This window comes from Protopterus annectens, chromosome 9.part0, assembly GCF_019279795.1.
Source record: "Protopterus annectens isolate FY-2018-M chromosome 9.part0, PAN1.0, whole genome shotgun sequence".
Taxonomy (NCBI): domain Eukaryota; kingdom Metazoa; phylum Chordata; order Ceratodontiformes; family Protopteridae; genus Protopterus; species Protopterus annectens.
This window is the reverse complement of record NC_056743.1, coordinates 308495888-308512171: the sequence shown is the minus strand read 5'-3', so window position 1 is coordinate 308512171 and position 16284 is coordinate 308495888. Positions and strand designations below refer to the sequence as shown.

Genomic DNA, 16284 nt, shown 5'->3' with positions numbered 1-16284 from the left:
ATGGTCTAAGAACTACATAAGTATACAAGTAGTTGCATACACTCAAATTCCCTGTACAGACAGGTGATACCTCTCTGACAGTAGACCTTAAGCAGAGTTATTCTTATAACTGTTCAGTTTTTTGGAGAAGTGAACTTACTTTAACGCCTCATGAGCTGCATATCCAGTTATTTACTGGAACCAAGGATTTAGGAGTCCCATCTGGTCAAGATTTTCATGAGTGAGGCACCACTGTTCTGGAGAATGTAGCTCTTCCCTTGACCTGAGTTCAAGTGGGCAACAGTGAATTAGTGGTGGGCATGTTCATCTTTGGCTGGAAGGATTTCTATACATCTCATCTTCCAGTATGATTCTGTACCTTACTGCAAAATTCAGAGGAGGACCAAAGTTTATCCTAGTCACCTTATGATATTGTGAAGAATGATTTAATACTTTTGAGTCTCTAGCATTGCCTGGTGCCAGAGCCATGGGCTCAAGCTTAATGCCAAGAAATGTGTAGTTATCCCCTTTGGAAAAAAACATGTATCTAAGAATTACTACATAGGTGGCAGTACACTAAACATCGAAAGTGTGATGAGAGGGTGGGCAGCGGTCTCACTTTCGATAACCACATTGCCACAACAGTCAGGAAATCCTGTGTGGCACACCTCATCACTAAGGACTTTTCATCCAGAAAAAGGAGGTAATTTTCCCACTGTACTCATCCCTCATTAGACTCATTATAGAGTATAATGCCCCATTTGGTATGTACCTCACAAGTCATCTGCAACAGCTGGAAAGGCCACAGAAATACATCACTAAAAGAATCACAGGCCTAAAGCAGATGCCATATGCTGACCGTCTAAAAAAAAAACTCCAGCTATACTGTGTGGCATATTGTCTACTCAGAGGCGATCTCTGCTTAACATACAAGGCCATGTCAAAGCCTGAGCTGTTGGACATGCTCCACTTAAAGAAATCCCAATCCCTCAGAGCCACATGCTCCAGGGATCTAAACCTTGTCATCACAATGAACATAGCATGCTGGAGGGATAGGTTCCTGACCCAGAGACTCTCCGTACTCTGGAATAGACTGCCCATACATGTCAAGCAGAGCTTGGCCCTCTTCAAAAGGAACCTTGATGATTGGATGGGAGATAGGAAATTCACCCCGGGGATCATATCAGTCGCCCTGCTAGACAGGGGTCCAGAGAAGTAAATATTGTGGGAAGAAATATCCAGGGAATTGTTATGGCTAGGCTTGTATAGGCCCAAGGGCCGATAGCCTAGTACCAGCCTATGAAATGAGCAAAGGAACAGTTCTAACTTACTGCATGACTCTTAATTAGATCCCTTTTTATTGTTGGACTTCCCATCTGGGGTGTCTGTGACTGTAGATGTTGTTCGTGTTTCACTGTTGCAGTCATCACACTTGGGTTATCCTGCCAGGGGTAGCCCTCCGTCAGCCCGAATACCAGAGGCTTTGTATTTCTGCATCGGTTGCTGTCGCTCCAGGACTGACGTCAGGTCGTCAGTGGTATAAAATCAGGCAGCTGACACCATTACATTAGTCTTTCTTGCCAAGAAGCCCGAAGCAGAAGCAGTTTGCACGAGTGCCGGTCAGCCGCTACCTCCGTTTTCATTTCCAAATTGAAGATAAACGTCTTTTAAAGCTAAGTACCTCGTTGGGGATCCTTTTTTCTTGCTCTAACCGATGTCAGAAAAAGTTAATTGTCTCGCCTATGGAAAGCAAATACCACACTGAGACTTCCATTCTTACTGAGTCACCTGTTTAGGCCCAGACCACAATGTCCATCGCTGTCGCTTTTGTGCTTTCTTCAACTCCAGAGCTATACGTCGTCAGGCCCTTATTTATAGCTAAATATTTTCAGTCTCAGTCCTCTTATTTCAATATGGCTTTGGTAAGCCATCTGACTACCGATCTTTCGAAAAGACGCAAGGATAAAGACAGAGACAGACCGCAGAGGTCCAAAACTGCCGATGACTTCCGTTAAGCTAGTAGTTCTCTGGTCCTCAGTGAGGAGCTTCCGCAGCCCCTGATGCTCACTTCTGTGGATTCGCAGGCCGCTACGAAGACCCGTTCGGAGTCCGGTATGCCACAAGACTCTTCGACTAAGGATCCTGCGGATGTCTCTACCTTGGATGGGTCCGGAGCTGCTGAGTAGGCACCGGCTTCCGAGGAAGTTCTTCGCACTACCGATACTTGACATAAACCAACTTCTTTTGCGTCTTCAGTTCTTTCTAAAACTACTGAGTTTCTAAGGCCCAGGGTACGAACTACGCCTAAATAAACGATGACCCAAGTTCAGGCATCTGCTTCCATGCCTCAATCTCGACTGCTTAAAATGGCGGAAGACCATCTTATGCTACCCCTTCCAAAAGAAAGAGACTTGTCCCCAGTAGTTTTATCTGAACAGGAGTCTGATGACACTAAGGTTTCTGAATATGAAGATGTGCAACCCCTCTCTGCTTATGAGGATTCTGATGCAGAGGAATCCATTCCTTCTTCCTCTCCTCCAGAGGATTTTTCATTTGGTGAAATCCTACATACTTTAAGGGAGCATTTCCAATGGGAATGTCAGGACTATGGTCAGTCAAAAAAAAGACACTGGGAATTCTTAGATTTACCACAGCACAGACCTTTAGCCATTCCTCCTGTCCTGGATGTTGTGGATGATGTTTTTATGGAATCCAGTTTGACTCCTGGCACCCTTCCTCCTGCTCCCCGGAAACCCGACAGGTACTACAGAGTTCTTGACTCATAAATTCCTTTTCAAAAATCCTACTGCTGACCCAGAGGTTATCTCCCAAGGACTTAAAGGAATTAAAGCAACCTCCACTAACAATCCCACCCCCAAACAGGGATTTCCGAGCTTGACAGATGGGGTAAAAAAAGTATACACCTCTGAAACTCTTGCTGTTAGAGCACTAAAATGTCATTTCCAAATGCTGAAATATCAGCACCATACCATGGAACTCCTCAAACAAAAAATAACTTCCTTTCCTGCTTGTCCAGAAAATAAAGAATTACAAGAGCTTATGCATTCTGCAAGCCAGGTTACTAAGCACACCTTGCAACATGGCTTTGACGCCCTAGAAGCATTTTGCAGGGCAGCAGTCACTGGTTCTGTCCTTAGAAGGCATGCTTGGCTTGAGCAGACCTTGCCAGACCATGTCAAATAAAAATTATTGGACGCACCACTGAACAAAGACAATTTGTTTGGCACCAAGGCAGTAGAGGTCTTAAAAAAGATGGAAGAAAAAGCTAAGTCTATGCAGACAGACTTTTTACAGGTCCAGCCTCCGAGGTTCAGTAGGCATTGCTCCTCTAAGCACTGGTCCTTTCCGGCCCCCTCCAGGCTAGCTCAGCCAAGACCCAGGAGAAGCAGGGCCCCCCACAGACAGCAGTCCCAGGGGATGCAGAGATCTAAGCAATGGAGTTCCTCCTCTTCAAAAACGGGGAGTGCTAAGCCACCACCCTTATGGTAAGAACTCTCAATGATTTTACACCTCTGCCCCTTACCTCTGCCCACCTGCTTATGCCCCTAGGAGGAAAACTCTCCTTCCATGCAAACAACTGGGCCACTATTACCAATGACCGATGGGTCCTCAACTTAGTGTCCCAGGGATACAAATTTTACTTCCACAGTCTGTCAACCCCAAAAGGGTTCCCAGATCTTCCTCCAAACCAGTGGGCAGAAGCCAAAAAGCAAGTCCATTCCCTGTTCTCCAAGAGGGCAATACAGCATGTTCCTGCAGACCACATAGGCCAAGGTTTCTGTTGCAGACTCTTCCTGGTACCAAGAAAAGAGGGCACCCGGCGCCCAATCCTCGATCTATCCATTCTAAACTCCTTTCTGGTGATACCAAAATTCAAAATGCTCACCCTCCAGCAGCAGCTTCCTATGCTTTCCAAGGATGCTTGTTTAGCCACCCTAGACCTAAATGAGGCCTACCTACACATCCCAGTCAGGGAATCTTGCAGGAAATATCCAAGTTTCATGGCACGACCTATGTACTTTCAGTTCTCTGCGCTTCCCTTTGGCTTATCTACTGCTCCCACAGTTTTCACCAAATGCCTGGCTCCACCCATTGCTTTTTGCAGACAAAGAAATATTCAAATTTACCCATACATAGATGATTGCCTTATTCAGGCAGACAGGAAAAGCTGTTGCAGCACCTGACCTTTTTAAAGGACCCACTGACCTCCCTATCAACGGAAAGAAATCAAAACTAGTCCCCACACAAAAAACTGTATTCCTGGGAGCAAGCCTGGACACAGCATCCCAGGTGGCATTCCTTACTCCAGGAAAACAAGCCTACCTGACAGGCTACTTCTCTCAGCTAGCCACCAGAACCCAGTTATCAGCAAGGAAAATCCTGCAAGCTCTAGTGTTCATGGCCTTCTGCATTCTACTCATTCCATATGCCAGACTGCCTATGAGGAAACTACAATGGTACCTAAAATGCCTTTGGTGTCCACACTCTCAAGACCTGGAAACTATCATAACTATGATAACCTAAGGAAAGATTTTCTTTGGTGGGCAGCAGCATGCAACCACAACAAGGGACTTCCCTTCTCACAACCCCACGCCGCCCAGACACTCACCACAGATGCATCAGACTATGCCTGGGGTGCACACCTGGACGGCAGATGCAGTCTGGGCTATTAGAACCCAAATCAAATGCATCTGCACATCAGCCAAAGAGAGATGTTAGCTGTTCTGCATGCCCTAACAGATGTTCTTCATCTCACATTGCTGCAGTCCTTACATATGGGTAGTCCGCTGTCCTCGGTCGGCCCGAATACCAAAGTATTAGGCTGACGTCGGTCATGGGCGCCTAGATCTGACATCAGAGCGTCCGGGTATAAAAGCGCATGACCGACGTCATATCCTCAGTCTTTTTTGCCGCATGGTCCGATGCAGAAGCAGCGTTGCAAGTGCCGTTCGGCGTTCTGAAATTTTCGTATTCTGAGTTTCAGACCGAAACCAAGTTGGGCTAAGTACCCCGTTGGGGAGTATTTTTGTTTTTTCTTGCCTCAGTTAATTCCGGATGTCAGAAAAAGTGAATAATTGTATTTCTTGTGGGAAACAGATACCGCATAGGGATTATCACTCTTTGCATTCCTTGTTTGGGACCGGACCACGACGTAGTCGGGTGTCGGTTTTGTGCTAGGTTTAATAAGCGCACTATAAAAAGGTTAGATTGTGCTAGGTTAGTCTTTGGTAAGCGGTGTAATTATAATATGCCGTCGGATCCTCCGACACCCGCTTCCACGAAGAAGCGCAAAGACAAATCCTTGAAACCTTGACAGGTTGATTCGTCCGTTTCGGACGCCGGTCCTGCAGAAACTACAGTGGAGCAGGTGGATCCGGCTGAAGGTTCTGTTGAGTCTCAGGGGGAAACTTTGATTTTGCAGGATGTGGCCTCACAGGAGTCGGGTCAAGCTGAAGGGGCCTCTCAAGTTACTGTTCTCCCTTCTATGCCTAAGGTGGTTAGGCCTTCTGCTACTATTTCTAAGGCTTCTTCTAAGGGCAGGTCTGTTTTGCCTTCCTCTGGTGTCCCTCCAGGTACTTCAGGGTCTGTGCCTAAAAAGCACATGCTTAAAATGGCAGAAGATTTGATTACTTTAATTAGAGGTTCTATGCCCCCTCCTGATAAGAGGCCCAGGGTGGAGCCAGAGTTGGAAAGTTTGGATCAGGCCTCAGATGACTCAGACTCTTCTGCTGAAGATATTCAAGATTTTCCCCTTATTCGGATTCTGATGCAGAGGATTCCACTCCTTCTGCTTCTCCTCCAGAGGATTTTTCATTTTCAGAAACTCTGCATTCCATGAGGGAGCATTTTAAGTGGGAAGGACAGGATTTCTCTGATTCACGGAAGAGGCTTAGGGAATTCTTGTTTTACCACAGCATAGACCCTTGGCTATACCTCCTGTTTTGGATGATGTTCAAGATGTTTTCTGGAGGCTTCCTTAATCCAGATTCTTTGCCTCCTGCGCCAGTTAAACCGGACAGGTATTACAAGGTGCCTGAGGCTCATAAATATCTGTATAAGAGTCCTCGGGCGGACCCAGAAACTATTAGTCAGGGGCCTAAGGGTGTTAGAGCTTCTGTTGTAAAGAATCCGGTTCCTCTAGATAAGGAAGCTAGAGCTTTGGATAGATGGGGTAAGAAGGTGTATACCTCATCTACTTTAGCAATGAGGGCTTTAAATTGCCAGTTTCATATGTTGAAATATCAGAATTTCCTCCTTTCTCAGCTAAAATCTAAAGTGGATGCTTTGGCAGAGGGCATAGAGTGTAAAGAATTGCAGGATTTAGTACATGTCTCTGAACAGGTGGGTAAGCATTCTTTGCAGTGTGGTTTTGATGCTGTACAGGCCTCTTCTAGGGTGGCTGCCACTGGTTCAGTTCTTCGTAGGCACGCCTGGCTTAAGGATCAGAATTTGTCCGAGCATGTTAAATCTAGAATTCTGGATGCCCCTTTACAATCTGAAGTTTTGTTTGGTCCCCCTGTGGAGTTGGTTTTGAAGAAAATGGAAGACAAGGCTAAGTCTATGCAGACTGTTAAAGATTTTTTGCAGGTGCAACCTCCAAAGTTTAGTAGAAATTGGCCTACTAAGGGGTGGACCTACCCTTCTTCTGATTCTCAGTCTAGGGGTAGATCTAGACGTGGCAGGGGCAGAGCTCAAAGTACATTCAGGCCTAGAACTTGGAGTTCACCTGCACAATCTGCAGGTGAGGGCAGGGGCCAGTCCTTTCGTAAACAGGCCCAATGACCTGCATTTTCAGCTGCCAGATTCTTCTTCCCTGGCAGCTCCTTTGGGAGGAAAGTTAGCACTCTTCAAGCAAAACTGGCTTTTAGTTACCCAGGACAAATGGGTATTGGACATTATAAACCGAGGCTACAAGTTCTATTTCCATACATTGCCTCCTTTCAAAGGCATGCCAGACGTTCCTCCTCGGCAAAGGATAGAGGCTCACAAGCAGATTTCTTTACTTCTTCAAATAGGAGCTATACAGCCAGTTCCTCTGTCAGAAGTGGGACTAGGATTTTATTCTCGCCTGTTTCTAGTGCCAAAGAAATCGTACACATGGAGACCAATTTTGGATTTATCTATCCTCAACACTTATCTGGACATTCCAAAGTTCAAAATGCTGACATTACAACAGCTTTTACCTCTGCTGGGAAAAGATCACTGGATGGTAACTCTGGATCTCAAAGAGGCTTATCTTCATGTTCCTATCAGGCCCAGTTGCAGGAGGTACCTGCGTTTTCGGGCTGGAAATTTACATTATCAGTTCTCTGCATTGCCCTTTGGCTTATCTACTGCGCCCAGAGTGTTCACAAAGGTTCTGGCTCCAGTGATAGCCTTTTTCAGGCTAAGAGGAATACAGATTTATCCTTATTTGGACGATTGCCTGATTATTGCACAACACAAAGGGGAACTTCTGCATCATCTACAGTATGTGATGGTAGTGTTAAGATGCCTAGGGTATTCTGTGAACGAAACAAAGTCCAGTCTAGTACCCTCTCAGGACATGTGCTTTCTGGGTGTGAGACTGAATACAGCTTCCCAGATGGCCTTTTGACCCCGGACAAACAAAGCAGCCTTTCTCTTTATTTCCATCAAATGTCTCTACAGTCCAGGCTGACTGCAAGGACAGTCCTTCAAGCCTTGGGGTTCATGGCATCTTGTATTCTGGTGCTTCCCAATGCCAAACTGCATATGAGGAAGCTTCAATGGTATCTCAAAATGTATGGACACAGCACTGCCAAGATCTAGACACTGTCATTCAGATAATACCTTGCATTCAGAAAGAATTTTTGTGGTGGGCTCAGGAATGTCACCTAAACAAGGGACTCTCTGTGACCCGACCAGAGGCGAGTCAGATTTTAACGACAGATGCCTCGGACAAGGCTTGGGGAGCACACCTCAATGGAAAATGGGTGCAAGACACGTGGCCTGTCAGACTTCAACATTTGCATATCAACTTGAAGGAGATGTTAGCAGTCCAATTTGCATTGATGGCTTTCAAGGATTTACTTCACCCAGGACAGGTGTTGATTCAAACAGACAACACTACTGTCATGTGGTACATCAACAAGCAAGGGGGAACCCATTCGTACCCTCTTTGCAGGCAAGCGATGATTTTGTGGGAGACTGCTCTCAGTTTACACCTCAATCTTCAGGCAAGGTTTCTACCAGGAGCACAGAACTCCTTAGCGGATGTGTTGAGCAGACAAATTGTGGATCCTCACGAGTGGAAACTGGATCCTCATGTGTTTCAAAAGTTGACAGTGTTATGGGGGACTCCAGACATAGATCTGTTCGCTTCTCCACTAAATTACCAGTTTCCAAAGTTTTGCACAAAAAGGTTTCATCCCACAGCTTGGACGGTGGATGCTCTGTCATTCAGTTGGAGCAATCTTCATGTCTATGCCTTTCCACCTCTGCCTCTCCTTCCCAAGGTACTCCTGAAGGCCAGAATGGACAAGCCATCCATGATTCTGATAGCACCGGATTGGCCTCGACAGCACTGGTATCCACTACTGAGGAGTTTGGTACGGGAGCCTCCATGGCCTCTGCCTTTGATTCCGCATCTTTTGTCTCAGGAGGGCAATCACTTCCTCAATGTCAAGATTCAGTCTCTGCATCTCACAGCCTGGCATATTCTGTTTTAGACCCTGGAGGGTCTCAGCTTCCACAACAAGTTTTGAATGTTATTTTGGAGGCCAGAAGGCCTAGTACAAGGAAAGTTTACGCTGATAAATGGAGGAGATTTTTTCTTTGGAGCAAAGCGAAGGACTTTGATGTTTCCAAGCCTGATTTAAGTGTTTCTCTTCAATATCTTACTGAGTTATTGGACAAGGGTTTGTCTTTCTCCTCGATAAAGGTTCATGCTGCAGCCATTTCTGCTCACTATGACTGTGACCCTCCTTTATTTTCACATCCTTTGTTTAAGCAATTTCTTAGAGGGGCAAAGAACATAAGACCCCCACGTAGAGCTCCTACTCCTGCTTGGGATCTCAATTTTGTGTTGGAAAAGCTTACTCTACAACCTTTTGAGCCTGCAGCTACTGCCGAGTTAAAGTATTTATCATGGAAGACTGCTTTTTTGTTGGACATTACCTCTGCAAGAAGGGTTTCTGAATTACAGGCCCTTATGGCAGTGGAACCTTTCCTGATTTTTCATAAGGATAGGGTATCTTTGCACTAATCCTTCCTTCATGCCTAAAGTGGTTTCTAGTGTGGCCTTGAACCAAACTATTCATTTGCCTACTTTTTATGCAAACCCCCAAAATAAAGGGGAGAAGATTTTGCATACTTTGGATATTCACAGGCAGTTACGTTATTATTTGAGCAGAACCAAGCGGTTCAGGCAGTCTCAGCAGTTGTTTGTTTCTTTTGCTTTGGGTTCTCAGGGAAAACCTGTTTCAAAACAAACTATTTCTAAATGGATTGGGTTTTGTATTTCTTTCTGTTATTCCCATCATGGTAAGGAGATTCCGGCTGGAATCAGACCTCATTCCACTAGAGCTACTGCCACTTCTACTGCCTTTCTAAGGGGGGTAGCTACAAAAGATATTTTGGAAGCAGCCACTTGGAGTTCAATACATACTTTTTCCAAGCATTACCACCTTCCTCTTTATTCTAAGTCTAGGGCTGGATTTGCCACTGCAATATTACAGGGCATTTTAGCAGCCCCTAATGCTTTATGATTTTGCCATCCTCCCTTTACCTCTGCTTTGGGATTCTACCCATATGTAAGGACTGCAGCAATGTGAGATGAAGAACATAGTACAGTTTTGTACCTACCATAAATGTAGATGTTCGAAGATCCACATTGCTGCAGTCCAATTTACCCTCCCTCCTTCCCTCTGTAGTTTGACATGGTTATATGGTTTGGGTGATGGTTGTTGTTGGGCATGTTTTTGGGAGGTATCCTGTTTTTGGGCTGTGGCCTTTCTTTTTAGGGCCTTCTGACATCTGGGGCAAGAAAAGACTGAGGATATGACGTCGGTCATGCGCTTTTATACCCTGACGCTCTGATGTCAGATCTAGGCGCCCATGACCGACGTCAGCCTAATACTTTGGTATTCGGACTGACCGAGGACAGCGGACTACCCATATGTAAGGACTGCAGCAATGTGGATCTTCGAACATCTACATTTATGGTAAGTACAAAACTGTACTTTTTCAGACCCCTACTCTCCCCGAGGCCTCTAGCGATCCAAACAGGCAACACCACAGTGATGTGGTATATCAATGAGCACGGAGGGACTCACTCTTATCCTCTCTGCAGGTTCGCCATGACCCTGTGGCACATGGCCTCAGCCATGCAAATACACTTGCTATCACAATTCCTGCCAGGCTCCCTAAACTCTCTGGCAGACAACTTAAGCAGAAACCTGCTAGACCCACACGAGTGGAAGCTAGACCACAGAACCTTCAACCTTGTAACCCAGAAATGGGGCACCCCGAAGGTGGACCTCTTTGCCTCCCACTCCAGTCATCTCAGCAAATTCTGCACCAGTGAACCTCACAGTAAGGCCTGGAAAGTAGATGCTCTGTCCTTCCAATGGGTAAACCTCTCTATCTATGCATTTCCCCCTCTACCACTCATTTCAAGGGTACTGCTCAAAATAAGGGAGGAAAAACCAAGGGCAATCTTGATTGCCCCAGACTGGCCACGCCAGCACTGGTACCCACTGCTGCGCAGCCTGTCACCCCTGCCACCGTGGCACCTACCTAAGATCCCAACACTCCTGACCCAGAAGAATGGAGAATTCATCCATTTACAATTGCAGACCCTGAACCTGGCAGCCTGGCTTATTACCTGACCTCACCTCAAGCTGCCAGCCTAAGCAAAAAAGTCCTGGATGTCATACATGAGGCCAGATGCCCCATGCTGACAAGTGGAAAAGGTTTTGCACCTGGATCCAGGCTAAGGGAGCCGAAACAGCACAGCCCTCCCAAACCTCTCATCCTGTATTACCTAGTAGACCTACAACACCGGGATCTATCCTTCTCTTCTATTAAAATTCATGCCTCTGCCATCTCTGCTCATTACAGCACAAAGCCACCTCTCTTCTCTCACCCTGTCATCAAACAATTCCTAAGAGGGGCTAACAACTTAAGGCCACCCAGAAGAGCTCCTACTCCAGCTTGAGACCTTAACTTTGTTGAAAAAGCTCGCCCTTACGCCATTAAACCTCTTGGAAATTAGCCTTGTTTCTGGCCATCACTTCAGCTAGAGGAGTTTCAGAGTTACAAGCACTCATGGCTGTAGAGCTGTTCATCATTTTCCATGCTGACAGGGTCTCCCTCAGGACTAACCAATCCTTCATGCCTAAAGTGGTGTCCAGTGTGGCTCTCAACCAATCCATTAATTTGCCCACCTTCTTCCCTAACCCACAAAACAAGAGGGAAAGGATTCTGTACACTCTAGATGTGTACAGACAGCTCAGATTCTATTGGGATAGGACTAAATCTTTTAGAAAAACTGACCAATTGCTAGTCAGCTTCACAGCAAGGGCAGAGAGCAAGGCCATAGCCAAACAATCCCCAAATGGATAGCACACTGCATCCATTTCTGCTGCAAACGGGAAACCGCCTCCAAAGGGGGTCAGGACACATTCCACCAGAGCAACCTCCACCTCTACAGCTTTTCTCAGAGGGGTCCCCACCAGGGATATCCTGGAAGCTGCAACATGGACTTCTGTTCATACCTTCACCAAGGATTACCACCTGTCTAGCTTCTCCAATTCCACGGCAGGCTTTGCCACCGCAGTCTTGCAGGCATCCTAGGCAACCACCAGTCTTCTTGACTGCCTCCACCCTTTTCTTCAGCTTTGGGAATCAACCCAAATGTGATGACTGCAACAGTGAAACATGAAGAACATAGTACAGTTGTGTACACTTACCATAAATGTAGATGTTAGAGTGTATTCACTGTTGCAGTCCTGGTTTCCCACCCTCCATCCCCCTTGTCTCTCCCTCTCTCTCTCTCTCCTTACAGGGAATTTTTGGTATTTACTTTCTACTGATGTTCATTCACCATAACCTAGCTCCCTATTTGGGGGCTCCTGACATTTGGGGCAAGAAAAACTGATGTAATGGTGTTGGCTGCCTGATTTTATACCACTGACGACGTGACATCAGTCCTGGAGTGACAGCAACCAACGCAGAAATACTAAGCCTCTGGTGCTCGGGCTGACTGAGGGCTATGCCTGGGAGGATACACCCGTCTGTGATGACTGCAACAATGAATATACTCGAACATCTACATTTATGGTAAGTGTACGCAACTGTACTTTGTCAAGAATCCTTCTGTTCATCGCAAATATTCTGTTAAATAAAAGATTCTTAATTCTTCCTTCTCACAAAGTATGCATTGCCATTTCAGTTAGCAAGTTTTCTGTTTGTTTTTTTTTTTAGTTTGTGTTTTATTAAATCGGACACCTCTACAGTTTTGGTCTCTGTTTTTCTACAGAGTGTATATCTTTAGCATCTCTGCCCATTAAGATTTTACAGTGAGAATGGGAACAGAAGTTGAGCCCATCACAGAGTTCTCTAAAGGGGGTGATGCATCTTTGCCTTCCTTTTAAGAAATTTTCCTTCTTGGGAATTGAATTTCACGATTGATTGAGTTTGTCTCTTCATTGAACCCTGCTTATCTATTGGCTGTGAAATTCTCTTCTTAGGAGACACTTTTCTTGGTGATCATCATTTTACCTGGCAAAATCTGAGCTTGTAAGGAGCCATATTTGGTGTTCCTTAAGAATAATGCGTGTATTCCCCTGAAGGTGGTGTCAAAAATTTCCTTGCTTCAGTATATTTACCTTCCTGCTTCTTTCTAGGTGCAGAAACTAGGGGAGAAAGATCTTTCACAGCTTTTGTTCTGAACCGTCACTTTAGGTTTTACCTGAAAAGAGTTGAAAAATGTTGATGTACTGAAAAGCTGTGTTTCTTTTACTCCAAGTTTGGAGGGATGATGCTTTCTGAGCAAGCTCTGCTTACATGTATTGATGACTTTTGTCATCAAATGGTAAACCACATACCAGAAAGTAGTAGTGTTTAAAGGCGTTCCCATATTTTTTTCTCCGTTTCAGTTCACTGAAATTCCATTTGGTTGTATCAAACCAATTAAAGTATCAACAGGGGAAAAAAATACAAAAAAAGACTTCAACCCCCTGCACCCTCTTCCTTAAATATGCTAACTCCATTGTTGTAGAACAAAGAAAAAAAAACATGCATATTGAATCTTTCCTGGAATGCAAATAAGAACCTGCTGGCTGTGATTTCCAGTAGGAAGAGCAGTCAGGAAGTTCAATATCATGACACTGAACTTGGCAGGTTTAAACCTCAGCAACTTTAAAAAAGCTACCCTACATTTGGTTGAATGTAAATGTCATTCAATCAAGGATGTGGCTGGTTCCAAAACCTCAAGAATAGTGATTGTTCATGCCATCCATTTGTGTTGTTTCACATCTTCACCAAACTTTTTTTTCCTTGAGACTCCAAGAAGACTACCAGCTCCCTTTGGTATTACTTAGTTTTTGGCTTTTTGCCTTTTAGCCTGTCTCAATCTCCAGCCTCCCAGGAGAGTTAATTATACTTCTAGAGGTTGCTTCCAATAGTTAATCTAGTGTAGAGGGCTCTAAAAATGAGATGTGCTTGTTATATTATTTTTCAGGAGACCTCTACAGTGGTTGCTTATTTACCCTGCCACAACTTTTGTGATTAGGAATTCACAACATTTAATACCTAAGATGGGAGAGTTTCTTGTAAGTTGGCTAGATGTATATCTTTCATTGCTGTGTTTAGATATGTTCTTATGTATTGGATGAGGATCAACATAAGGGCTGAGTTCACTGTCCTGACCAGAATATATTGTGGTGTCCTTTAACAGAAGGTTGCACCTACTGAGAAAACAGCCAAGTTGAGGATTACCATAGATGAAATCTCTGTTTTCATTTATTATTGGCGCTCACACTCAAGAGTAGTGGAAGACAACCAGGAAGCTTGCATGATGTACTATTCATTTACTCCTTGTAGCCTAAGAGGGCTACGAGCTCCTCCTTATGAAGGAAGAGTGTTCCAACTCCTCAAGAAATTCTTGCTGAGGACTATCATCATTGATGGCAAACTGACTTGTTGCTGCAGCAAAGGGGGTATGACTTGAAGGTACCCTTTTATTTTGTCTACCTCATTCACTTTTCCCTAGTCTTGTCATATAAAGAGATGGCATGTAACAATACTGTTGTACTGAAGAAAGGGGAGAGAAAGATCTCTCTCCTCCAGATCTCAAATTGATGGAATAGAACTAAAACCAAACTTTATAATTCTAAAATATAAATGTATAAAATATGCACACGTCTAATATCCAGTCATTAAATTTGATTGCATTACATTTTAGTGGAAATTATGCTGCATGTATGCCACTTTGTTTATGGGTAATGTTTTCCAATCTTTTACTTGCATGGATATCTGAATTCAAAATTGCACACATTGTCTCCATTTTGGATGTTTCAGAGAGCGGGAGCGTCAGGAAAAGGAAAAGGCCCTCCAGCTGCAGCGGGAATTGGAGAGGTCTGCTAGAGAAGAGGCAGCAGCTAGGGAAAAGGAGAGACTCCGAAAAGAAATGGAGGAGCGAGAAAGGAAAAAGGTATTTCAAAAAGCTTTTGTTTATGTAAATGTCAGGAAGTAGTGGAATTAAATGGTGTGAATGAATGCGAATGCTACCCACTAGGCAAGTGTGAATTTTCTGTCTGAAGTATTTACCCATTTTCTGGTATTTTTGTCTGCTCTCTCTAGCATGTTTGTAAGAGGTGGCAGTTTGGGGAGTGAAAGTGGAGTTTGTTTATTTAATGGCTGAAAAAGATAGAGAAAACAGTTTAGAAATGAACGATAGGAGAACATTTATATGGCTCCCAAGTAGCAACAGAGTCCAGAAGGTTACGGATGTTTGCTTGCAAGTGTTTTACTTGGGTATTTTTATACCTCAAACTTGACTTCTGAAAAATTTTCCTGATGTAGATAATAATGCTGGAGGTGTGATGGAAAAGAATGGCAAATATCTTGTTTTTTGGGAGTATAACAAGTTGGCAAATTTAAAAAATTCCCTGCAGAAGACAAGACAGTTAATCTTTCCAGGATCTGCAGAACTTCTTTGTCCTTCACTTGCCAATGGCCACAGTTACCACAAATGTCTGCCATGGGGTGGGAGAACTGCATGATGCCAACAGCCAAAGGAGCTTGGACACAACAAGAGGCCAGTGTTTTATATCACTGCTCTGGAAATGAAGGTGGCGGTCCTTGCACTGCAGACCTTCCAGGACCACCTTCCCCAATGTGATGTAGTATTTCAGATAAACATGTTAGTGGTATGGTACATCAGTAAACAAGATGGCACCAGATGTTACCCCGTTTCTAGTGACGCCATGAAAGTGTAGGAATGGGAAATGTTCAAACACTGCTTTCTTTTGGCAATGTACATCCCTGGCCACTTCAAACCTTTTAGCTGACTGGCTCAGCAGATGCATTTTAACACATCATAAGTGGTCCCTCAACCCAAGTTTGGCATGATGATTTTCTATGAATTGGGAAGCTTTGCTGTGACTAGTTTGCATCCCCATACAACACCAAATGCAGCAACTTTGGCCTTATCCTTATGCAGTGACAAGGGGTTTTCTTTCATCAGCAGCTGACAAAAGCTTTTGTATGCTTTTCTACCACTTACCTCGAGTAACAGGTTTCTACAGAAAGCTAGGTTGTGTATTGCTACACTGATTCTCATACCCTTATTCTGGCTTCAGCTACTGTGGATCCTTTTGCTTTGGCCTTATCTCAAGAACTGACCTTCACTTCTTGATGTGCTTCTGGATCACTTGCTTGGCAGTTTTCACCCAGATGTTCAAAGTCTACAGCAAACATTATTTCTCCAATTTTCTTGATAGCCAGGGATCATTGGATGGTCCATATTCTAACTATCTAAAATAAATCTACTTGGAAGTTTTATCAGGGCGAATTAAAAAAAAAATAGTATCCCTCTGGGCAGTCAACAGGGTCTGGACCTCTTTTCAGCCCCCATACTTGAGTTATTTCATTTTTTCATGTTAGTGGGATATGTGAAGTCTGATTCTATCAAAGTACAGCTGGCAGTTGTATCCAGCTTTCAGCCAGGTTTCTTTCTTCAGTCTTTGATACCACAGAAGGTGTATGGCCTTCCTAAAAGTGATCATCTTTCTAAGGCTAGCATAAGGGGGTCCCAGT

General features: G+C 44.4%; 1 protein-coding gene across 1 annotated transcript in view; it reads left to right on the top strand.

Moving 5' to 3' along the window:
- Positions 1 to 16284, top strand: part of LOC122810517 (inner centromere protein-like) — a 1067288-nt gene that overhangs the window by 702928 nt on the left and 348076 nt on the right. The window contains exon 15 of the mRNA XM_044082099.1: positions 14545 to 14677. Coding sequence (XP_043938034.1) covers positions 14545 to 14677 — 133 coding nt within the window. The remainder of the gene's footprint in view (positions 1 to 14544; positions 14678 to 16284) is intronic.